At 43.6% G+C, this 26,178-nt stretch overlaps 1 protein-coding gene across 2 annotated transcripts; it reads left to right on the top strand.

The window, feature by feature from the left end:
• The first annotated feature begins 2,882 nt into the window (after window positions 1-2,882).
• On the top strand, window positions 2,883-25,925 carry LOC117435303 (phakinin-like). Of its 2 annotated transcripts, none has more exons than XM_034058356.3 (8): window positions 2,883-3,434; window positions 6,378-6,460; window positions 7,095-7,251; window positions 10,348-10,509; window positions 11,529-11,657; window positions 12,887-13,107; window positions 23,805-23,890; window positions 25,680-25,925. In XM_034058356.3, the coding sequence occupies exons 1-8, from the start codon at window positions 2,979-2,981 to the stop codon at window positions 25,703-25,705; spliced, it is 1,320 nt and encodes a 439-aa protein (XP_033914247.3). In that variant the 5' UTR covers window positions 2,883-2,978; the 3' UTR covers window positions 25,706-25,925. The 2 variants fall into 2 exon arrangements, with proteins under 2 accessions (XP_033914247.3, XP_033914246.3); XM_034058355.3 differs by having other exon boundaries at window positions 11,526-11,657.
• The last annotated feature ends 253 nt before the right edge of the window (window positions 25,926-26,178 follow it).

The raw sequence follows: 26,178 nt of genomic DNA, 5'->3' as shown, positions 1-26,178 counted from the left end.
CACTTAATCTTTCCAATGCAACGCAGAGATCTGTGTTTACTGTGTCCCATGCAGTTTTCTCACAAGCTCTTGGCCATTTAACTCCAGGCTTGTGCCCGTTGAGGTTCTTTTCTCTCTTATGCTGGTTTGTCTGACCGGGTTCACAAGGATCATTAGGTTCATCACTAACTCTGTCCATGCAAGTCCTCCTCACATCTATGACAGGGGTGCTGATATCCTGCGAACTGTGGTTTGCTTCCTGTCGCTGGATTTCATTCGACTGACTTGACTGACTTCGTAAGAAGTACTGATCAATGCGAGGCCCTTGTCCCTTCTCCCTCAAGCATTTCATTCTCCCTTGATGAATCTTCAAACCCCTGACCATTGTCGCCTTGCTCCAGCCGCAGACACAAACCTGGAGTTCTATGTCTTTGTTAACTGCAGATCTTGAACTAGTCTTTTGTGAAGTACTCTCCATACTCATATCCGTTTCCGTTCCTAAGTCGTTAACCGTGTTGTCCAACGTTGAGTCATCTTCCGCCCCCGCTCTCGCAGACTCTAGGGGTATTTTTCTCTTTAATTTCTTAGAAGCCTTGGGCGGGTGTCTCCAGCATCCTGTAAACACAGAGCTGGATACTGCCGACAAGGGTAGCTAACCCTTACCAGCCCCAATGGGGTCTCTTTCCTCCTGTCAGCTGTCTCTCCAGGCTGTCACAAGGTCTTTCCCTTGTTGCCAGCTGCACTATTCACAGCAGTCACTGGACGTATCCAGATCTTCATGATTTCCATTACACGAGAGTAGATGTTAAAACTTCATGCTGATTTGAACTCGGCTCTCGCCAAGATAAGCACCAACTAAGACGTAGCTTTACAGTAAACTAATGTGATCCATATGCGTCTCCATCCATTTACGTTTCCTTCCATATGATGATGTAGATATCCTTCTGTCTGGTGTTAATGGCTGAAGTGTAATGCTGGCTCCAGGGATCAGCTTATTTTGCCTCCCTGGCGCATCAGCACACACAACGGCTGCGATGCTGGCTCCGGGGATCAACCAAAGTGCGGCCTCCCCAGCGCATCAGCATGACAACCGTCTGGATTGAGCTAAGTAGGGTACATCTCTGGGGTTTTCAAGTGGGCACCTTCCATCCTCAGTGTTTCGTCGACTAGCCCACGACACCTCAAGAGGGCTCGACGGTGATTCTGGCGTCCCAGCATCACCCCCCTCCGTCCCCCACTCAACTCAGCCCAGCTTACTTACCTGTCCCCAGCCAGAATCTTTCCGTCTCAACCACAGCCAGTTGCTGCTCCTCTCTGCTGCTTCAGATAAGTTCTTCACTGTGCGACGCAACTCTTGGCCACTGAATCCGACGTCTCTGAGAAACCGGGTTGTAGAGTGTGCCACAAATCCTCGACAACCCACTTCCACTGGGTAAACCCGAACTCTCCATCCTCGCTGTTCCGCTTCAGTGGCTAGTTGAGCATACCGCAGTTTCTTCCTCTCATACGCCTCATCTACAGCGTCCTCCCATGGCACTGTTAACTCTACCAGGTGAACAAGGCGTGCTGATCCAGACCACAAGACAATATCTGGTCGAAGGTTAGTGGTGGCAATCTCAGGTGGAAAAATAAGCCGTTGACCAACATCTGCCAGCATATTCCAGTCTCTAGCAGCTTCCAGTTGTCCTGGGCGAGGATTGGTTTTAACACCTTTTCTTGGTGGTTGCTCTCCTGGGCGGAGGAATGTTGTCTTTTGTGTGTAATGTTTTGATGGAACAGGTGGCAACTTATTGGTCATGTTACGCTTGTCTTCCAATGCTAAGGCCAAACATCACAGCACCTGGTCATGGCGCCAAGTAAACCGTCCTTGGCTAAGAGCCACCTTACATCCTGTCAAAATGTGCCTTAATGTTGCAGGTGATGAACACAAAGGACATGAGGGATCCTCTCCTACCCAGAGGTTTAGGTTCTGTGGTGATGGGAGAACATCATATGTTGACCTGATGAGGAAACTGATCCTGCTCTGTTCCATTGACCATAGGTCTTGCCAGCCAATCTTGCGTTGTTCCACACTCTCCCATCTCATCCATTCTCCCTGTTTGGCCTGGGAAATGGCCTTTATACACCTCATCCTCTCCTCCTGCTTTTGCACCTCGTTGACTACCAGCTTCCTTCTTTGAGCTGGGGCCGCCTTGTGCCATGTAGGAGGAGTTGAACTGAAACCAAGACCCCCTCTTCCATGCTGAACTTGCCCCATGATATCACCAATTCGAAGGGCAGCCTTTGCATCTTCCACAGCTTTCTTTGCCGCCCTAGATTGCTCCAGTAAAAACCCAACTGTATAAATGGGTAATTGTATATAAAAATCATGTGATATCTTGTAAGTTGCCCTGGATAAGGGCGTCTGCTAAGAAATAAATAATACTACTAATAATAACATTTTAAATCACTCGTGCTACACAGACCCATTTATATCCTGTGCACCACTATGTCAACATATAACATATAACAGACAACATGATACGCACAGGGGCGGGGCACACTGCCACAATAGCATACAACAAAGAACATGTCTTCATTTTAACCTACATTCATATATTTGCATGTGTCCCTTTATTTATTTGTCAGTACTGAATTCACAGTTTTTTTGTATTTAAATGATAACAGAACAACTGTGGAACTCTCCAACCTGTAATTTGATGATGACACAGTTTTCACACACAAAAATTGTTTCCAGACAATTTTGTCAGTTCATGTGATGGTAGATGAGGTTGGGTGGAGACTTTTCCTGACTGAAACACAGTGCTGAGGCTGCTGAAAACTCCCTGACAACAATGCCTGCACCGGGATGCGTGACAATCGCTTGCACATAAAGCTTGGCATTCCAGAAGGGCAGATGACAATGCAAAAAGCAAAACAAATTCCACTAAACCAGCTTGAATATACAGCAGTAGTGATGTCCACAGGTACACTGGCTCTCTGCACACATTGATCTCGGCATGCCTCTGCCAAGACGTAGGTCTTCTTTCCTTGGCCAACAGGCCCAGGCCCCCCAAGCTGATTGCCCCACTGGGGGAAGCCGGAGGGTGAGCGTTGGGACAAGCAGTGGGGGTTCTTCTGGGGCTCCGGGGATCTATGTGGGGATGGTGCCCACTGGTGGAGCCAGCAGCCTGGGCAGCCGGGTGTCCCGTCAAGCCTTGGGCATCAGCAGTGTTTTCATGCAGGGCCTTCGCAGCACCACCCCTGTCATCATGACTCAAGCGGTGGAGAGGAGCTGCAGCCCCACCTTTGAGAGTCTCAATGGTTTCCTGCTCGAGTACATGGAGAAGGTGCGGGCGCTGGAGCAGGTGAACCGGGAGCTGGAGGAGCAGATCAGGGTCTACCTGGACAAGAAAGCTTCCAGTGCTGCCAGCTGGGGAACACTGAGGCAAGACTGGGAGGACATCTACAGACAAGTAAGGAGAGCAGCTTGGTGTACAAAGTTGTTTTAGTGTGTGGTTTTACTGCTCTGATTCCTTCCTGGAATATACAGCCATGGCCAGAGGTTTTGCATCACCCTATAGAATTAACTCACTTTGCTTCATAAAGTCGAATGAAACCTGTTGAATAATGTTATGTTAACATACTGAATTACATACAGTTTTGTAGTTTTCCATATACTTAACAAAAAACTGACAAAAATTGAAAAATGTGACATTTCGAAATCTAACATGAAATACTGTACTACTATTGTGGCTTTCAGTAGACTTTTGCAGTTTCTACATGATGTTAAATAAAATATCTAAATTATGTTCATATCCTAAATTTGTTGGTGACCTTTGGCCACAGCTGTAGAGTATGAACTTCAAATATTTATCTCTGATTAAGTGAGAAATTAGTCAATTCAATGTTTTGAGTAAATGTACATGTGGCAGGATGACAGAGGTTTGAGGCTCAGAGACAGTGGAAGGGGCAAAATAATGATCTTTATTAAACAAAAATAATCAAATAAATAGGGACAAGGGACCAAACAAAAGGTTTAAACAAAATACAGAAATGTAGGCTGGGCATTAGCCTTCACTACAGTTTCTTTTCTCAAAACTAAAAAGCACAGCACACCAACAAACAACCTCACCCAAAAACTCCTCTCCCTAACAAAGTGTTTCAGCTGTCTTTTATAGTCTGTGGCTGGAGTCCAATTAACTAATAATTAACAATTAAACACTTAAGGCTCCAGCCACATTCTCACATGCATTTTTACAGGGAGGAATTTAACCCCCTCCTTGCCAATCCAAAACAAACCAAGAATCACAAAAACCATAATAAAAATACAACAATAACAAAACACAAATTTATAGGGGCGAGCTAGCACCCCATCACAGTACATTATAAAAATAATTGAATACACTTCAAAATACAGGTACAAAAGCTATAACTACAGTGTACTTATACATTAGTTAACATGCACTTACAACAAAACATTATGATTAGGAGTTCCATCCTCAAAAGTGTGTGTGTCAAGGGCTTGTAGTAAACATTAGTAAATCATACTTGCAGTGTAACCACATGTAGTTCATGTAATTGTATTTTGAAGTGTACTCAAATTTATTTTTAAAAAAAATTGTTAAAAACAAGGAACATGTGATTTGTAATATCCCTCCTGAAACTAACCGAGCACTCTACAGCAAATCATAATGCTCCTTATTTTACATCATAAATGTGTTTTTTTGGGGGGGGCTGTTTAAGCAATGTAACTTACCAAAGCAAGAAATTTTAAATTGAGTATTTAAAATAATACATTTGGTATATTTATTCATAATTACTCGTTTTATAGGATAAACAAATGCAAATCGAAAATAATGCAAAGCCAAACAGATATTGTCCCTCTGTGTTTTAGATGACCTTTCATTTCATTCAGATGTTTTTATGAACATAGATCTAGCATCTATGTTTTATCCTTTTTCATTTTTTTATTCATCTATATATCAACATGATTGGATAAGCCTTCAATTTTAAGCATAAACACATTTATCACTTGTGACACAGAGGTGTTAGAACTGCTATCGAACACAGTTTAAATGTGCAGAAACTGTAGCAATAAAGCCCACAAGACAGATATGGCAGAGGAACAGAAAACCAATACTGCTGATTTCCTACAGCATGCTGACTTACTCCTTGATGTAGCAAGCAAGCAATGGAGCTTTGGAAAACTGATTGGGTCATTGTGTTCTCAGATACAGTACAAAACAACCTGTCTACCGACGCCTTATACAGTACAGTTGGGTACATTATGAACCCACCCACAGCAGTCCAATAAGTAGCTAGTCATTGTCTTAACATAATTAAAATGGGAGGCCATGTTAGTCTCAATTGTGTTTTGTTTTACTTTGTCATTTTTATATAAGATCTTGGCCCTTCTTTTAGATATCACATATTAAATGGCTGATCCCTTTTTTCACCATGGCTGTTTTTATTAATGTAGAATGTTTTTGTAAGATATGTGTTACCAGTACTCTTAAATTACTTATCTCATCATAACCATCTATACCATTATTATTATTATTATTATTATTATTATTATTATTTATTTCTTAGTAGACACCCTTATCCAGGGCAACTTACAACTGTTACAAGATATCACATTATTTTTACATACAATTACCCATTTATACAGCTGGGTTTTTACTGGAGCAATCTAGGTAAAGTACCTTGCTCAAGGGTACAGCAGCAGTGTCCCCGACCAGGGATTGAACCCACAACCCTCCGGTCAAGAGTCCAGAGCCCTAACCACTACTCCACACTGCTGCCCTGTACCATGTTTACAGGTAGATTTAGCCGAGTATTAAGAGTTACTAAATTGTTTGGTTCGGTAGTTTTTTCACCATCCTTTATTTCAACTTGTTTGGAGTCACTAATGTGACTATCTTCATACTTATTAACAGTTAAGCTATATGCAGTAACATTTCAATAATTTTACATTTTACAATTTTTTACAGAGTAGTGAAAATTGTAGCCCTTGGTATATACATAGTACTTGAGGTTGGTACTATAAACACCTTCTCATAAGAGTAAACAGGAACAAACATTTTACACTTTTTTATGAATTCAAATAAATTTTGATATTCATCTAACAGTGAAGAAAAAAATGTCATAGTTCATAGTTTACAAACTTTATTTCATCAAACAAAATAGGCCTTAAGTAAACAGTTTTTAGAAAAGCATTGTTATAGGGTCCAATATATTAATTTACACTCCAAATTTTAACTACAAAAGTACAGGTAATGTACTTAAATGTAATATGTTTCTTACTGTAGGTTTGATGTAAAATGAAAGTACTGCCGGTATATTTTTAAATGTAATATGATTCTTACTGTAGGCTTGATCTAAAATGAAAGTACTGCCGGTATATTTTCTAACAGGTGAGTGATTCAATCCTGGATAATGCTCGCCTCATGCTTCAGACAGAGAATGTTCAAGCCAGTGCAGAGGATTTTAAAGACAGGTGATTGCTCTTTATGTATTCTCCTCATTATTATACCCCTCATAAATTTGACTGTAAATGAAAGACAACATTTTATATACAGTTTTGCATGTGTGTGTGAGAGAGAGTGCATTTACATTAGAGGACTGAAAAGTGGTGAAATAATTTTTTTCTTAAGACATTGTATGTTACAATAAAAAACCTTGGGGGGTAGGGGGAGTACTGTGCATTTAAGGTTAGTTTTTCAGAAACTTTTTAATAAGAGACCAAAGGAAACATTGACGGTACTGAGGTGTGAAATATCATACCTACATGAAAGATAAATGTAGCTTTTGGTTGCATATTAAGACCAGCACTAGAGAGTCATATGCTATCCCTTTAAGAATTAAGCATAGAACAGAAGATCCACCAATGATGTTTTTTTATATTTTCTCTTAGCTGTGTTCTCTTTTTGAAAAATACACATTAGTAAATGTTTGCTCCAGAATGTGAAATCACTTGGTTTAAATATGCTTGCATGGAGGTGCATTCTTAGGATAACTTATAACAGCTGTATACTGATATGCTGACGTGAGAGTGCAAAAGACTCAATAACATTATTATGATAATAAACAAATGAATTCGGTGTAACATTTATTTGTTTTCTTCTCTGTAGATATGAGAATGAGCAGCCTTTCCGCAGGGCAATGGAAGATGAAATTAACTCCTTGTATAAAGTGATTGATGATGCTAATTTGACTAAAATGGATCTGGAAAGTCAGCTAGAGAACATGAGGGAGGAACTTGATGTTCTGGCAAAGGGTCATGAAGAGGTAAGTAATGACAAAGTGTTGATGGTAACGGATTTATATATTAAGGTTCACTGCGCAAATGGTTCTAAGGAAGGTCACTGGATTAGATTGACAGGAAACTGAAATGAGCACAGTATTGATTGTAAACCTGTCCTACTGATGAGTCAAACAGCCTCAACTGGCAATCAGAGATTTAGCGTGCAGTTGAGCCCAGACAAAAAAAAAGAGCCTTTTTTGTATCACAATTGATTTTTTTCAACAATGGCTATTGATGATGATCATGATTTTAATAATTTCCTCAAGTGGCATTAAAGTACAGTGCTCACCCTTTAAGGTGGTTGTGAAGGGGTAACCCCCGCCCCTGGGTGTATTTGGTTTATTTGGTATAGTTTGGGTTATGTAGCACGGGTGATTTAAAATGTATGTTGGTATGTGGGCATGGGGAAGTCACAATTACTTCACATGCAGACTGTGCCGGGGCCAGATTGAATGATTAGCAATTGAGTCCCAGCACAGCTGTATTTAAGGAGTCATAAATTTCTCACTCAGGGTTGGATGTTCGGTGAGCGAGAACAGGAGAGAGAGTCGGGGGAAATCTAAAATATATATAAAAACAACTGCTACCTAACTGATCGCTGTACCAGCACTGTATTTGTTTTGTTTGCTGTTTGTTGTCTGTGTGTCTTGGCCACTGTGGTGTTTTTTCTTTTTTTTGTAGAAGTGTTTTTGTTTTGTTCAACCTTTTTATTTGTTTATGTACAATAAACTCGTGCAACAGCTCTGCATACCTCCCAGTACTGTGTGCCGCTTCCTGGCCTGACATCACCCACAAGCCTGTCCGTGACATAGGTGTTCAGAAGTGGGAAACAGCGCCTTCACAATAGACAGGCCAGGAGAAGTACTTTGGGTACACCCTTTTTTTGTTGTGTGTTTTTTTGAAGAGAAGAGGGATCAGGGAATGGACATCTGCCTGAAAGGGGAGGAGTGGTGCTTTACCATTTGGGAAGTCGGGCATGTATCACACAACTACCACACCCCACACCAGGAGGTGGAAGTGGCTGCTCAAACAGGGCTAAGTGAGGCACCGGGCCCGAAGAGGAAGAAAGTGAGAAGCGTCCGTTCCCGGAAGAAGGGGTAGAAGCCGGTGCAAGCTCCAGCGCCCACGAGGGAGGAGCCTGAGGGTCCAGCGTGCACAACGAGGGAGCACGAGCGTCCAATGCTCTCAAGGGAGATATGGGACTGGCTGCTGAACCCTAAGGTGGACCTCATGGAGGCCCTCCCGATAGCGATCGACCTGCTGTGGGCCAGAGATTGGGAGCAATGGGAAGTCAGAAGAAATCTAAAATATATATACCGAGCATCAAAAGAAACTTACCACTATTATAACACATAAATGATGGACATTGACGAAATGTTTTTGGTTTCTTTTTAATCACTCGATCATTCATCCTTGACACACTTGAGTGACTATTATTGAAGCATATGCACTTAATCACCTAATTAGTGAGACAGTTGATTGGACACTGGATATGGAGTGATTTCAGCTGTTGAATTGCAAGCTTGTATAAAAGCGATAAAGAAAATCACAGAAAAACACCAATATGCCACGTCTGTCAAGAGAGCAGCACCTTCGTGCAATCGGCATGTTGGAGGCTGGACTAGGGAGGCGTACTGTGGCTCGCCGTCTTGAGTGCTCACAGCCAGCAATTTCAAACCTGGTGAGACGGTATAACCAGACACACTCTGTCAATGGCAGGCCACGAACTGGGTCACAACACCTGCCCAAGATCAACAGATCATTTTGCAGCATCTTCGTGATGTAAATTGTTAATCAGCACAATAAAAAGTCACTGCACCTACTCTAAAACAGAGTTTGTCATTTTTCGATCACATCTAGATGCTCAAATATAAGTGGTTGCGTGATCACAAAATATACTGACATACCTTAAGATTAAGGCTTCTGATTTTTTATTTTAACCGATAAAACACCCAATCCAAAAATACAAACACTGGAAATGGTTACTCAATTCACGTGAACTTCACCCTTTTCCCATTTAAAAAAAACCCTACAACAGTACAAAAAAACTAAACAAAACCATCTTTCCCAGTGCAACTGGGCAATGTTCCTCCTTCCTTCGTTCTGAATACTTCACCCAACCACTGATTGGCAGCAAATTCTACATTGCTATTGGAGACTCCACTTGTGAGATTTAAAACGAGATTACAATTTAGAAGGCTTGTTTGCGGGATTTAAAGCTATATTACAGTTAGATAGTGAGAATTTAAAACAGAATTTGAAATTGTGGCGAAATGTAAAAAGAATGTCTAAAAAAAACCAGAAGAATGTGCCTGTGACCATAAGGATTTTGTTGTGGAAGACATCAAAGGAAAGAAGGTACAACTAAATGTGCAAATACTGTCTGTCGAGTTACTATTATTGTGACAGAAAAAAAAAAATGCCCAAGCATTTTGGAAAATAACCGAAAACACTAATTTCATACAGTATATACAAAGGGAAAGCCCCGAAAAAATACGATTTACATACAACTTGAAAATAGATCAAAATAAGCACCAAAAAATGAAAAAAATAAAATAAAATACACCCTACTTAAGATCCTTAGCATTACATTACAGCGCATATACACTTAGTCCTTAACAGTAAATGGTGTAACATGAAGTCAATATAGCACCGGTATAACATACTGGGGGGGTTGTTACAGACTGTAACATTTCTAAAGGGGGGCCGAGCAAAAAAGTTTGAGAAACCCTGACCTAGCTGATCGCTGTACCAGCATGGTAGAGCTCTGAGATACATTGTACTGGAGCTTGAAAAATCAGTATGTAACAATAAAGTAAAAGAAACTAGTTCAGAACCTAAAGGTGTTAACACAAGATTAAAGCCAGTATATGGATGGTACCATAAATATACCAGTGTCCACCACTGTGCAATATCTGATCCAAATCCATTATATCACCACCCACCACTGTTAATTTTTGTGGTTTGCTGATAGTCCCGCTTAGGTTTCTCTAGTTGAACACACTGGTACTGTTTTAACATAGTACCAAACTTTTATTTTTTTGTGGGCTTTGTTCCAAAGATTGTTTGTTTCCCTTCAGGATGTGAAAATGCTTTATAACCAGCTTGCTGGCAGCCAGTTGGATGAACCAGATGCTCCAATTGAGACAAGTCTGGACCATATCCTGGAGTACATAAGAGCCCACTGGGAGAAGGCTATAGAACGGAACCGGGCAGAAACTGATGCCTATCTGGAATATAAGGTAAGAAATAACAAGTGTAGAATGTGTCTGTCTTCAAATTGGTTAATTGTTTGTTAATTTGAGGATGGACACATGTATAAAAAGAATAGCATCCGAGTGCTGAGGTTGATGACGGTGGAGAGAAAGAACGAGAGAGAGAGGAGAGAAGGTAAGAACAAAATAACTGAAAAACAATTGCTACTCATGCTGAATTCAAACCAGCACGATACTTGTTTGACTTATTGTCTTTATTTTGGCCACCGTGCCGTTTTGTTTTGTAAAAGTATTTTGTTTGTTTGTTTTATTATTTACTTTGTGTACATGTGGCCATCCTCGAATTGGCAAATAATTAATCAATTTAAAGACAGCCACATTCTGCACATGTTATTGTTGGCAGGGAAGATAATTGTCTGCTTCCCTGTCAACCCAAAACCCACATCAACAACAATAATAATAATAATAATAATAATAATAATAATAATAATAATAATAATAATAATAATAATAATAATAATTAGTAACAAAAATAAATTTAAATAACAATAATACAAAATAACACACATAAACACAGGGACGGTGTGTACCCCATCACATATCCCAACAAAAAACATAAAAACAATTACAATTTGACGTGTGACACTGCCTGGGTTCATATCAAGAGGGCTAAATTAAAATGAAGTTGGTTTAGTCGTGGTTCAAGTGTCCACATAGCTCTAAGGAAACATTTTTAAATCTAAGCCTTGATTTCATATGATGCCATCCTGGTTTCTACCATTCTGCCTTGTCATTTTATGTGAAACATGCTGGATACCAGCAATACAGCAGTCAGAACATGCAAATAACTTCTGTATAACGAATTATAAAAATTATTAAAATAATTAATTTTCAAGCAGATATGACACATAAAATTGTACAAAGTACAAATTACCCCTTTAAATTAAAGATGTACCCTTGTCTCTATCTTCATGGTGGATGGTTGAAATATAACTCACTAAGTTATATACACATTGCTTTACTGGCTTTTGTTCTTTTTCCAGCAGCAGTCTGAGAGTGTTAATGCCAAGATGAGCCAGAAAGAGGAAGAAGTGGAGTCACTAAAGACAGAGTTCAATGATATAGGATGCAAGATTCAGAGCCTACAAGCAGAAACCGAGTCCATGAGAGCACTGGTATTGCATGTCTTGTATTTCATGATCTCTACTTTCCTGTTCCATATTATATGGAAATCATCTTGCCAGCATGAATGGCTATGATTAGGTACTGATTAAACTTTTCAGTGAACTCCCTGATGTACGTTGCAAGCAATTATTATGCAACATACCTGAACAGATTTACTCCAAGCTGCCCTTAGTTATAAGTGAAACCAAAACCAGGTCCTTAGACAGGTGATGTTGTTTGTGGCAATTGTCAGATACACTGCAGTATACTGTAGTTAGCTTTTTTGTAATAAGAAAACCGAGAGGTGCTGTGTTTGAGCTGAAGTATGGCACATAGATTGTATCTAATTCAATTGAAGCATGTTTCATACAGGGATGTAGTAAAGTGTATGACTACAATTACACATTTAGCAGTATAACTATCTGGCTGGTTGAGGGTACATTTACATAGAGGGTTGGATTTGTGCTGTTCCTGAATAAACAATGGAGCGCTATCTGTGCTCCTATTGGCCGAAATTAGTGTTTTATAAATATGTTTAATGTTCGTTAAACTTTTAAATTGCAAACACTATAGTCACTTTAAAAAAGAAGGGTCACTATGTTTAATAAAGCTAAAATTAAGTTATTAAAAAGTTCACATATTTCCATTCTTTAAATCAGATAAGTGACCACAAAAAAAATGTCACTAAAGGGCCTCTTTTTAACATTCTGAAAGTAGCCACAATCTTTCATTCAGCTTTAAACAAATACAGCATATGCCTGAACTAGGTGCTCCAACACACTTCATGCGGTAGTAATACTGTTTACCCCATCAACGACGATAGCCAGTAACCCAGGAGACTATGAAGGGGATTGTACATTATCAGGCACTGCCATGACAATTTCTAACCTCTGTCAGTGAGATGGTTAACAGCCCTATACCACACATGCAGATGAGTTTGGCTCTTTGCATAGTGGTTGGGACGCTCCCTTATTGTCTAGGTGGTTGCTGGTTCATGCCCAGCCTCTGCCCATGGGCAGCTACATGACTAAAGATGTGCAGTGTTTGGTAAGAGTCAAATCACATAACTTAACAGGGCAGAATGCCGGTAATGTATTTCAAAATGAGACAAGTAAATAGATTCACTCAAACACCACTTGCTAAGTTTTGAAAATGCCCTCTAAGTACATGGTTTTACTATTACTGAAGTGTTCACATAGTCTTGGAAATAATAAACCATTTCTTTGTTCTGTATTCACAGAAACGAGGGATGGAGAATTCCTTATATGACGCTAAGCACTGGCATGATATTGAACTGCAGAATCTGGGCTCTGTGATTTCTAAGCTGGAAGCAGAGCTGGGTGAAATCCGAGGAGAAGCTGATCAGCAGAAGAAAGACTATGAAACCTTGCTGAATAACAGAATGAAACTAGAATTGGAGATCGGCTCTTACCACAGCATTTTAGATGGAGAGGAAAGCAGGTACCATCCACATAAGTGGAAATGATCTAATGAAGTTTGTATCAGCAGCCTCCTTTAAATTGATATTTTTATTTGCTTTATGTCACTTTTTTAAAGTGGTTGTAACTAAGGTTTTAAAAATCAATTCTTCTTACCTTAATTAGCTAAATAACTTTTTGTTACTGCCCTCTTATTGTTGTTTTGATCAACTTTTTATTCCCGTAAGGGGGAATTCATTAGAATTGAAGTTGAACTAAACTATGAAAAGCAATAAAATGTACACTGAAGCTAATAAGTATAGTACAATAGTTTTGAGCATTCTGTAAAATACAAAATTAATATTGAGTTAATACTGGATTATATACTGGTATTTAGCTGTGTGGACAGAGATTGCAAGAGCAGACTATCATGGGGATTCCAAGCGGGGCAATTTACACGTGAAATGGCAATGTGTGTGCACGTCTGGGAGAATTACTCGTGTAAATCAGGTTTGTGGCTGAAAAAAATGGCCAAAGAGAGGGATAGGGTAAATCTCCTTTACTCGTGTATATGACAAAACACATGGGAAAAACCACGCCCAGTTTCACATGGAAACCTGTATTTCAGCCGACCGCTTTTTTTCACACTGCGGACTCACCATGCAGCCACCCAAGAGCTACAGCGTCGGAGGACAACGCAGCTCTCGGGCAGCTTACAGGCAAGTCCACAGGAGCCCGGCCAGACTACAGGGGTTGCTGGTGCGAGGTGAGCCGAGGACACCCTGGCTGACCTAACCCTCCCTCCCCCGGGCGCTCGGCCAATTGAGCGCCGACCCTGGGAGCTCCCGTCCTCAGTCGGCAAAGGAATAGCCTGGACTCGAACTCGCGACGTCAATGAATGTTTTTATCCTTAAGTGACATCACTATAAATATTGCAAGGGAGCAGGTCAGTTGTTACTGTGGATTCTAAGATGGCAGAAAGTAGTGGCTGATGGGCGGTTTTATAGTTCCCTTTCAAGTCGAAAATAACCATCAAGGTATGGGACATTGCCGTCAGGCAGTAGGGATTGGCTGAGCTTTATGTCAAAGCTGCCGATAGGCCTCCGCGCAAGCTGCCGTGTAAGCCCGCCCCCCTGGGAGCTTACTATACGCAACGCGCGGAGAGTCACTTCCTCTTTTGCCTTCAGCCTCTGTAGCGGTAGGACTTAGAGCTGTGCACTGATTGTACTCCATAAGCTTAAGGCTTGAGAAGCTGGTTTTTCCCCTTCTCTGAGTTTATTTCAGTGATTATTATTGTTGTTATTATTATTATTATTTGTTAGGGTATATATTGTTTACTTTATATATTCCTTCTCGCTTTGCTTTGCATCGCGTTTCTTCGTGGTCTCTCCGTCTTTCCTCTGTTCTTACTATTATTATTGTGTTTGGGTTTTTTGTATATTATTGTGTGTATATATATATTATTATATATTGTGTACATATATTTTTGTTCGGACGCGTGTTGCGTTGGCCTTGGCCCACGCGCATATCTGCATCCTCGGTCTAGCTTAGGCTAGACCGTGCGTGTGCGTGTAGTCTGCTCTGCAGTGTTCCTTCCCCACTGCGGCGCGTTCCCGCCACGTGTGTAATTGTACTACACCCTCTTACTTATTATTCTGCAGCGTCCAACTAAAAAAAAAAAAAAACTTTTTTCCCTTCACTATACAGAGGAAGACAACCTACCAACAACGTAGGCGTCTGTGCTAGCGTTCCACGCTCGGTACTCGCGCTTCGGCGCTTTTGGTGTCAGCGCTTGTGCGCTTGGTGCAGCGCTTCGGCGCTTTGTGCAGCGCTTTGTGCAGCGCTTCTGCGCGTGGTGCTTAGTGCTTCTGCACTTGGGGCTCAGTGCTCGACGCTCGACGCTTCGGCGCTCGGTGCTCGACGCTCGGTGCACGTTCCATCAGCGCTTGGTGCTCGGTGCTCGACGCTCGGTGCTCGATGCTCGGTGCTCGACGCTTCAGCGCTCGACGCTCGACGCTCGGTGCTCGCCCCTTGGCGCTCGACGCTCGGTGCTCGACGCTCGGTGCTCGACGCTCGGTGCTCGACGCTTCGGCGCTCGACGCACGCACCCTCGACGCTCGACGCTCGACGCACGCACCCTCGACGCTCGACGCACGCACCTCGGTGCTCGACGCTTCGGCACTCGACGCTCGGTGCCCGACGCACGCACCCTCGACACTCGACGCACGCACCCTCGACGCTCGACGCACGCACCTCGGCGCTTGACGCGGTGGCGCTCGACACACGCACTTCAGGTGCTCGACGCTTGGTGCCCGACGCTTCGGCGTTCGACGCACGCACCTTGGCGTTTGACGCGGCAGTGCTCGACGCACGCACTTCGGTGCCCGACGTCAGTGCTAGACGCTTCGGCGTTCCACGCACGCACGCTTCGCTCGTCAGTGCTTGCGAAGGCTACACACCATGTCTGGGTTCCACCGTTGCGTGACCTGCCAGGCCAAGTTGCCTGCCAGCGACCCACATGAAGACTGCGTCGCATGCTTGGGGCCGGACCATGCCGCATCTGCCCTGGCAGATAGGGCATACTGCCAGCTATGTGCGGGGTTTCAGACGCGCACCCTTCGCCTGAGAGCTAGGAAGGCGGTTGGAGGTCGTTCCCCATCCTCGGGCTCGTCCCACACCGTCTCGGCCCCACCGTCATCTGTTGTGACGCCGCCGGTGACGTCTCAGCTCCCTCGGAGCCCATCCTCCCAGCTTACAGCTGGTCAGAGGTCTCCAGCCAGGCGTGCTCGGGAACGTTCCCGCAGTCCCTCCTCTCGCGGGGCACGCCCCCGTCGGGAGTCTCGATCCAGATCTCGATCGCCTCGCCGGAGAAGGCACTCTCGCTCCCCTCGAAGGGGTAGGCGTTACCAGGACACATCTGGAGTGACTGAGCTCACCTCCAAGATGTCACAGTTCATGGAGCTCATGATGGGACAGCAATCCCTCCTCATGACCCTAGCAAATGTGGCGCCTCGGGCCCCAGAGCTAGCAACCGGACCCATCGCTAGTCAGCTGATGGTTCCTCCACCAGTGCCTCACGGCCAACCCCAGGAAGTAGAGTGGGACGCCGATGCTGTCTCAAGGGACGCATCTGACGCAGACCTGCTCTTTGAAGACACGGAGCCTGAGGTGGCATCCCAGCACTCTGGGCAGGACGACCCTGAAGTGCTGGATACTAATGACCCTATCTGGTCAGTGGTGGAGAGGGCAGCCCGTCACTTAGGCGTGGACTGGCCCGCGTTAGAGCCAACACGACGCTCAACTTCTCGCAAGGCTTCGGCTTTCACCATGCACGGGATGAGCGAAGCTGGGTTAGCGTCCTTTCCACCAGTGGGCGCCGCGTTCGCCGTGCTAGTAAAGGCGCCGACATTATCGGGGCTGGCTAAGGACCCCTCCTGCCCTAACAGGCAGTGTAGGATTACGGAGGCCCACCTGAAAAAGGGGTATGCCGCGGCTACAGAGGCAGTTAGGCTGTCTAACGTGGCCAGCCTCCTGACGGTCTACCAGGCGGCGCTGATTCGCGATCTGCCTGAGTTCCCATCTGTTGGACTTAGGACCGAGCTGGGTGCAGTTGCGCAGCTTTTGGTTAAGCTGGCTCAGCTGAATGCGCGAGCACAGGGCAGGAGCATTGCTTCCCTTGTGGTGGCAAGGAGGCAGCTCTGGCTCTCGCAGGCCAGGGTACAGGAGCCTGATAAGGCCCCATTGCTAGATGCTCCTATATCCCCGGGGCACACGTTTGGCCCAGCAGTGGAGGAGATGCTGCAACGCTCTGTCAAGGCGCGTGAGGCGTCGCAGCAGTTGGCAAAGATGTGGCCAAGCAAACCCTTCCAGCCAAGGCGGCCACAGGAGCGCCAGTGGCGCAGGGCACCGACGCAGCAGCAAGCGCACCCACAGGGCAGTAAAACCGCCCCTTTGGGGGTTTCAGCACGCAGCCAACCCGCGTTTGCAAGACCGCAGCGCGGAGGGTGGCGCCCTAGAGGAGGTGGCAGACCGCGTCCTCATGGCTCTGGCCAGGCCCCTCGTGAGCGAGCGCAGCCTAAGCAGCCCTGAGAAACCCCGGCAGCCGTTAACCCACCCCTACACTGTTCCACAGCTCCTGTTCTGGCAACAATGCACCAACGACATCTGGGTGCGCAAAACTATACTCACCGGGTACACCCTTCAATTCCGGTCAACCCCCCCCCCCCCCCCTTCAGGGGAGTGGTGGTAACTGCAGTGAAGGACTCGGTTCAGTCCTCGGCTCTAAATGCAGAAATACAGGCATTGCTCAAGAAGCGTGTCATTCAACTAGTAGACCCTGCTCTGACCGACCAGGGGTTCTACTCCAAGTACTTCCTAGTGCCAAAAAAGGGCAGCGGGCTCCGCCCTATTTTAGATCTGCGACTACTGAACAAATACCTACGGGTGTTGTCGTTCAAGATGCTTACGCACAGGCACATTGTCCAGTCTGTCCGGCAGGGCGACTGGTTTACCACCGTAGACCTCACAGATGCATACTTTCACGTTCCCATCTGACCGGGTCACAAGAAGTACCTACGATTCGCATTTCAGAGCAGGGTCTACGAGTTTTGTGTCCTGCCATTCGGCCTGTCTCTAGCTCCTCGAACCTTTTCGAAGTGTATGGATGCCATTTTAGCTCCCTTGCGGGCTCAAGGCGTCCGACTGCTGAACTATCTGGACGACTGGCTCGTCTGCGCGCAGTCAAAGGAGCAGTTGGCACAGCACACAGTGATGGTTACAAATCATCTTCACCGGCTAGGTCTGAAGGTCAATTCAGAAAAGAGCCGCCTCGTGCCGAGCCAACAGACCGAATTCTTGGGTCTGCATCTGGACTCTGTGTCCATGGAAGCGACCCTGTCGACACAAAGAGTTGCCTCGCTGGAGCGGTGTCTCTCCCTATTCAGGTTGAGAGAAACAGTCAGCATGGAGCTGTGTCAGCACATGCTAGGGTTGATGGCTGCCGCCTCGCAAGTCCTTCCTTTGGGCTTACTACACCACAGACCTCTGCAGGCCTGGTTCAATGCCTTCGCGTTGCATCCGCGGAGAGACAAGCACCGCAGGTTGAGGGTATCCCGAACCTGCTGGGAAGCACTGCGCTGGTGGAAAGTTCCGTCGAACATCCGCCAGGGCGTACGCTTGGGTCCCATCTTCCGAAGGGAGGTTATTACGACCGACGCTTCCAACCAGGGTTGGGGAGCAGTCTGGAACGGGTCGGGGACTCGCGGAGTGTGGTCAGGACCCTGGAGGTCGGCCCACATCAATGCTCTGGAACTCAGAGCGGTGGACCTCGCCCTTCGGCACTTCTTGCCAGTGCTTCTAGGCAAGCACGTGTTAGTGCGGTCAGACAACACCACGGTAGTGGCATATATCAACCGCCAGGGCGGCTTGCGGTCCCCCGGTCTTCACCGGATGGTAACACTGCTGTTGCTTTGGGCACAACCGCGCTTAGCCTCTCTGCGTGCGGTTCACCTACCGGGCAGAGTCAATTACGCAGCGGATCTCCTGTCCAGAGGAGGTCCTCTTGCAGGCGAATGGCGTCTTCACCCTCGGGTGGTAGAGCGCATTTGGGACTGGTTCGGCACAGCACAAGTCGATCTCTTCGCTTCGCGAGAGACCACACACTGTCCCCTATGGTTCTCGGTGAAGGACCTCGACAGCCCCCTAGGAGTCGATGCACTGGCTCACGAATGGCCGCCAGGGCTCCTGTACGCATTTCCACCGATTCCGATGCTCCCCGCCTTCTTGGAGAAGGTCAGGGTAGAGCAAGCGACAGTGATTCTGATCGCTCCTCGGTGGCCTCGGAGGATATGGTTCCCGAGTCTGGTGCAGTTGTTGCACGGTCGCCCGAGGGAGCTCCCTCTGCGAGCGGACCTGTTGTCCCAAGCCCAAGGAGGGCTATGGCACCCAAACCCCAAACTCATGCAGTTATGGGCTTGGCCCCTGAACGGGAGCGCCTGTCAGCCTTAGGGCTTTCGACGGTGGTTATATCCACCATTCAGAGTGCGAGAGCGCCCTCTACTCGTTCGCAGTATGCGTATAAGTGGCCTATGGCAGTGATATTACAGTTTCTGCAGAAGCTGCTAGATGAGGGGAAATCTCCCTCTACACTTAAAGTGTATTTAGCCGCTATTTCGGCTTGCCATGTACGCATTGACGGGTTATCACCTGGTTGCCATTTTCTGGCATCTCAGTTCCTAAAGGGCGCAAGACGCTTGCGGCCTCCAAGGTCGACCAGTTTACTGTCATGGAGCCTTGATGTGGTGCTAGAAGCCCTTACCAAGGCACCGTTCGAGCCTCTCCACAGTGTGGATATGAAGTTCGTGTCTATAAAGACTGCGTTTTTGCTATCAGTGGTATCAGCAAAACGCGTGGGCGAGTTACATGCACTTTCGGTGCATTCATCATGTACTCGTTTCGCAGGAGACGGTTCTAAGGTCTCCATGCATCCAAATCCGGCCTTTTTACCCAAGGTCATATCCCCGTTTCACATGAACCAACCAGTCGAGTTGATGGTGTTCCATCCTCCTCCTTTTTCTTCCCCAGAGGAAGAGCGGTTACACATGCTCTGCCCTGTGCGGGCATTGAGGTGTTATATTGACCGCACAAAGACTGTGAGGCAAACAGAACAGCTGTTCATATGCCATGGTTCTAAGACTTTGGGTCAGCCGTTGTCTAAGCAACGCCTTTCTCATTGGATAGTGGATGCTATTCAGTTAGCATATGATTCTATGGGCCTTCCGCCACCAGGGCAGTTGAAGGCACATTCCACTAGGGGTATGGCAACATCCTGGGCACTCTTTAGAGGGGTGCCGATGTCTGACATTTGCGCTGCAGCCAGTTGGGTTACACTGCATACATTTACGAGGTTCTACCGGTTAAATGTACTGGAATCCTCTGCTCCGTCATTTGGAGCATCTGTGTTGCACTCTATGACGCCTCAGGTTGCGGACGTGTAGAGTGGTTGACAATATGGTGTGACTATTCCACCTTAGGACAGGTGTCATTGCGAGCATAGACGCTGAGGCGCAGCTCCGCATATGTGTAGATGTACTGCCTACGCAGTTGCGTTATGACGTAAGTCTGTCCTACTGCCGAGAATCCTCCCTCGCGACGGCTTGGGTACACTGTTCCCATACCTTGATGGTTATTTTCGACTTGAAAGGGAACGATAGGTTGCGGATGCAACCCCGGTTCCCTGAAAGAGAAAATAACCATCAAGCCGCGAGGTCGCTCTGGAGGCCTTCACGGCCTGAAGGGCAAAAGAGGAAGTGACTCTCCGCGCGTTGCGTATAGTAAGCTCCCTGGGGGGCGGGCATACACGGCAGCTTGCGAGGAGGCCTATCGGCAGCTTTGACATAAAGCTCAGCCAATCCCTACTGCCTGACGGCAATGTCCCATACCTTGATGGTTATTTTCTCTTTCAGGGAACCGGGGTTGCATCCGCAACCTATCGTTAGCAGTGGTGTAGTTCACCTTAATGATAATGCGGTGTAGTGAATTAGGACATACAATTTATTTAAATAAAAATTAGTCTCAAGGAGCCCTGTTTAAGAATGTCCAAATGTTAATAACTGAGACACACCCTAACAGTTTGGTGGGATCATGTAGAACTCGGATTACCTTAGACAATAACCGACATTCACACAACGTGTCAGAACTATAAAACAATAGTTTATTTAAGAATAAAAAGGGGTGTACAACTAATCTAATATTACAGAAAGGAAAGGCTATTGGTTTGAGATATGTCAAGTGTACAGTTCATTGATTTCATAGTCAAACGATTACAACGACCATAACATCATTAGTATACATGGTTAATATACTAATATTAAATATGGCTGATCACACAAAGTGTCTAAATTGCATTAGTATTTCCAATACCCATTTCTCATTGTAATCGATCATGTCAATATGCATGAGAATTAATTCAACTTCCCATTCAGAACGGAATCCAACATTCCAGTACCTAATTTAGCAAATTAGTTTTACCGTGTTTAGTTTAGATGTGATGTACCAAACTAATAATATGTTATCAACCTCAGTTGATTATATATTCAAATTAACTCAGAAATGGGGCTCAAATAGGATCAAATTCTCTGCATTCATGAGGCAACTCCTTTGAGTTGCACATTTCAACAAACAAAATACATTTCTTACACACTCTAAAACAAGAAGTTATAGTCTATTCCTAGAACAGTTTATCCACTAAATTGATAGCATTTACTACAGTTACTTTCTCAAGTCATTAAGTATTTAATATTAGATATGTTGAATACTTATCGATTTCCATATAAAGAAGTCAATCTGTGTTGATGAACACTGCAGCTCTATGGATCTGAAGTTCCAATGAAGACGGTACTTTGCTGTACACATTGTATTGCGTAGGCTCGCAATAAACAAATAGTTATTTTCAAATGGTGATCAGCTTGTTGATCTCCAAGTCTTGCAGCATAGTTGTTGTTGGCAGTTTTCCAACTGGATGTAGTTCCGTTGATCAGACGTAACTCTGTTCAGATAATGCGTTGCAATTGAAGAGTTATGTATTTCGTAGAAGTGTTCTTGTTGCAATTTTTCTGTACGGCTAGTACCTGACCTTAGGTCCAGCTGCTGACTATGCTTCCGTTTACTGTTTCAGTCTCTCGTAGGGCAAATAGCTACGGCTCTCTTCAAAGCTGATTTTAGCCACTCTTCAGAACATTGGTTCTTCCTTGCCTTCCGTGAATTCGAGCACTTTATGCTCCCATGACTTCAGGAACTTTCTTCAGAGCAGTTTAGCTTCCATTTCGTTCCTCCGAGCGCCAACACTCTCATGGGCAAACTCCTCTGTTTCTGAAAGTCGCGCGGCTGATTTTGTTGTCCTGACTTCCACCCTGTGATTGGTTAGTTTGGTTATTTTGGGCCACGTGGGGTGTTTCTCATTGGTTGTTCTCGTTCAGAGACAGCCCATTGTTCTCAATTGGTCCGTGGTTTCAACCCCTGTCGGCTCTAATTATGAGGGGTACTGTTCACTGTCCGAGGTGTCAAAGCATACTTAAAACTGTCTGGCTTGCCTTCTGCAAGCAGTTAGTTTACGACACTCAAAATCGCTGGAGCGAGGAGGAAACCCGGGCATTAAAAAGTATAATTAGGGACTTGGATGTGTTGAGCCAGCTTGATCGCCCAAAACAGCGCATGTGTAACAACAAGTGCTTGATGCCCTCTCAGAAAGAGGAATAGAGCGCAGTCCCACAAGCTAGGGATAAATTAAAAAAAACTGAAACAGTCCTACCTGCAGGAACGAGCAAGGAGGTGCCATTCGGGAGAAGAGGGACGGTCCCGCAGAGCAATGCTTTTTGCTTCAGTTACATCTGGCATAGGTATGTATGTGTTGCAGTGCCTCTGAACAAAGAAGTTGTCAAACTTGGAAATACAGCAATGGACTGTGTTTTTATGCACCCCAAACACATTGCCAACTACCGTGTACCTATATAAAGCAATCACCACTCTTTTTTTCCACTGGCACAGGAGGCAGTACGTAATTCCTTTTTGGCTGCATATCTTCCTTTACCAGTACCACTATAATGCTGAATGTTGTCCTGGTGACGCGAAATAACGCTAGCCATTGGCATTAGATAACAAGGCATGAGGATTTGCTCGTAGAGGATGTTTGGAGGTTCAAGCTTCTGAAACAAAGGGAAAACATCCACTGTTCCCCAATCCAGACAGCCTTGGGAGCATACGTGGAAGAATCCTACGTCTTCACCGGTTTTCAGCCATGGTGATCCGCAATACCTGTGTTGGTCAGTTTCATTTTATACCTTACAGTTAATTTTTAAAAAATGAGTCGTAAGATAAATTAGTTGAAACAGATTCAATACTAATGACATGCCACCCCACCAATGACATTTAATAAAACAATTTCGGCAAGAGCAGTAAAGCACATTATTAACCAACCATGCACAAGGTTTTTGCTTTATTACAGCAGCTTAGATTCACTCGTGTACCAGTTGCGCATGGAAACCACATTTTCACAAAAGTTCACTAGTAATCTTCAAAAACAGCACGAGTACTTTACGCATAGCTAATTTACATATCAACCCCCACCTTTCCCATTCATTTGCATGACGTCGGGTGAAAAGCCCAGGTTCACTCGAGTAAAACAAACTGAGCGAATGGAAACCCCCCAAAAAAAACAATTTACACGAGACATTTTTCTCGAGCTAAAAAAAAACATGGAAACTCCACCTGTCACAAGAAATTAAACACTCTAGTGTTCAGGTTAGCTTGCTGTTTAAATGCTAAAGACGTTGTGGGTTAGAGTTCATATTCAAATCAAATATTCTTAGATTCTATATCTAATGCCTCAGTCAGTTATTAGCAGAGCAGTTCAGTTCATTGCCAGATCTTCCGACTGTTCTGCTTTGACAATCTGAAGCAGCTGAGACCCAGAAAATTCAAAGGGATTTAGACAACATACAACATGAGGCAGAAACACGGAAACATAGGTTTAATGTTAATATCTGTAAAGTATTGCACACCAGTCACAAAAATGTAGGAATTAAATACAAAGCCATTGGAATCCTTATGAGATCAATCAGCTGCAAGAAACGGATAAGCAGGGTCGAATTACAGTGTCTTGTTGCTAGCTTTTCTTATCTTCCTATGTTCCTATAATGTGTGATAAATCCACTGAGATGTTGCTGTACTTCTCTATGCATCTAGGTGGGTCAGTGGAGGAGGCCCTGCAGATAGTGAAGCAAAGCCTGCTAGCTACCATTCAGGTACACAAGACCCGGAACCTTCCACAAGTGGGTACAATGAAATACAGAGATTAATGTTTGATAATATAAAATAGTTAATGGGCCCTGTTCCCAAAACTTTATTTATAGATTGGATTAATGAATTCAAATAATATCTGGTATTCTGGTATTCATAAAAAAATATTGACTATTTTAAAACAGGATTCTCAAAGCTCTATACTACACATTAGCACATTTTTTAAAGGAAAAAACACACCTGATAAATTTACCAAACCACAAATGAACAACCCAGATATTAAATTTGCGGTATTGTAAATAGTGTTTCTTATTTTTAATAGCATTGTTTCTTATTTGTTTTAGAAATGGAACAGATGTTCTCTTCTTTCAGAAACAAAATGTGCTACTGACATTGAGTAAAGAGCTTTTAGAATATGGTCCATAGAGTCAAATTTCATGTTTCATAACTGTAGGCTGTAGTTTTTCACAACTTGTTTGAATACCTGTATTTTAGTCCTACAGCCACAATATGTCACTAGACATCAGTAATTAGCAATAATTAATGTATTTTTACTATTTAGTGAATTGATAATCTCTCTACTTATAAAATACAGATTGGCAGTTTATTAAGATGGACACTTTAGAAGGCTGCTGGCACTTCACTATCACATTCTTTACACTTACACCACTTCATATATGCAGACTGCAGGAAAAATCTGGTTGAATGAAGCATGGTTTGAATCTGCATTCATCAGGATTGTAATTTGTACATTTTTCAGAAACTTAGTGGAAAGCTGCTTTTTTAAAAGTTTAAAAACCTTTTTATCATCGCATTAAAGCTTGTCAGCCTCAGACCCTTGATTCGCAGGACTCTTGTTACATTAAACATTTTATTGGCTTTTAGCTTTTAGATATTAGTAGTGTACACTTGATCAATTGTATAATGGCCATAATTGACCCTCATTATTAATTCATATTTTATAATGAGCCAGTAGTTATTGTGTTAATTAATTCTATTTTTAGATCAGTTTAATTGGAGTCAATATACAGGCAATCTTGGAGTACAGTATTGCAGGTCAGTCAGTTTGTGCAAATTCTGACGTGAATTTCTACAAGCCCTATTCATAACATATAAAACTTTAGAGAATGCTGACAAACACATTTTGGAAAATTGTTCTTTTAGGGAAATGTAGTCATAAATGAATTAGGTTTGCATTTTTGTCAGAATTATTTTTGTACCATCCAGTTTTTCTAATAAAACCAAACCCTATTGGTTATATTATGTCTTTATGTTTGTAAAATACTGTACAGTAAACAGCATTTTAAGCACATAAAAAGGGGGGATGTATGGGGCATGGTTTTCAAAGCTTGGTACACTCGGTGTGTGCGGCCTAAAAAAAAATAAATACACCCTTCAGCTTCTGCTGTATGTGAGTGTGTGTTTTGTTTTTTCAAAAAAATAAATAATAATACAACATGTGCTTCCTCTGTTGGGTCTGAATAGCCCACTGTAAGAGTAGACTTGCATACACTGACCATCCACCTCGGTGCTTCGGCGCCCTTGCTTCTTGGACGCTCCTTGTATCGATGCATAGGTGCCTCGGAGCATCTGCATTTCTTTTGTTTCATTGCTTTTTTCCAATTTAAATGTAATGTTCTGTTTTTTGCTTTAAATAATAATTTTGTCTACATACATATGTAAAAATGTGGTTTGCTTTTTTAGTTCCAGTTTGTTATTAGAGATGTACTAAACCTGGTGTTAATTTAAGTTAATTTTAACTGTATTACTGATTCTGTGAATATTTTTAATTATGAAGCATTTTTGGTTTTGTTTTTGCAGGTTTTTCCTCCGCAGGTCAAAAATAGAAGACACAATAACACGACACGATGTGAATCTGTACGAAGGAGTTTAGACATATTTCTAAAGAGGGTCCTATATTTGTGGCTGATATTGCATTTCAAATTTGAAGATATTAAGTTGCTTTTAAGGCTGTGACATTTGACATCTAGGTGTAGCTGTACCTATCTTAGCCTGCATTTTGTGACCATTCAAGATAACTGAATAAAACCTCACCCTCATGCTAAAGCCTCTTTTTGTTTCATTTTTCAGCACAGTTTGGCTGGTAATGTATCACATGAAATGTTTACATCTAAAACTTCATTTATTTAGTTACAAGATTAAATAAAAGCCACCAAATCAGTATTATAAATACAATAATATCCTATAGTAGTAGCCAGAAGAGCACTATAGTTTACTAGTAGCTATATCATATTATGAAATTCTACAATAACTATGCATAGGTTTCTATAAATTACTATATCTAGTTTTCCAAAAATAT

Source organism: Acipenser ruthenus, chromosome 3 (genome assembly GCF_902713425.1).
Source record: "Acipenser ruthenus chromosome 3, fAciRut3.2 maternal haplotype, whole genome shotgun sequence".
Lineage (NCBI taxonomy): Eukaryota > Metazoa > Chordata > Actinopteri > Acipenseriformes > Acipenseridae > Acipenser > Acipenser ruthenus.
This window is presented reverse-complemented; position numbering and strand designations above follow the sequence as displayed.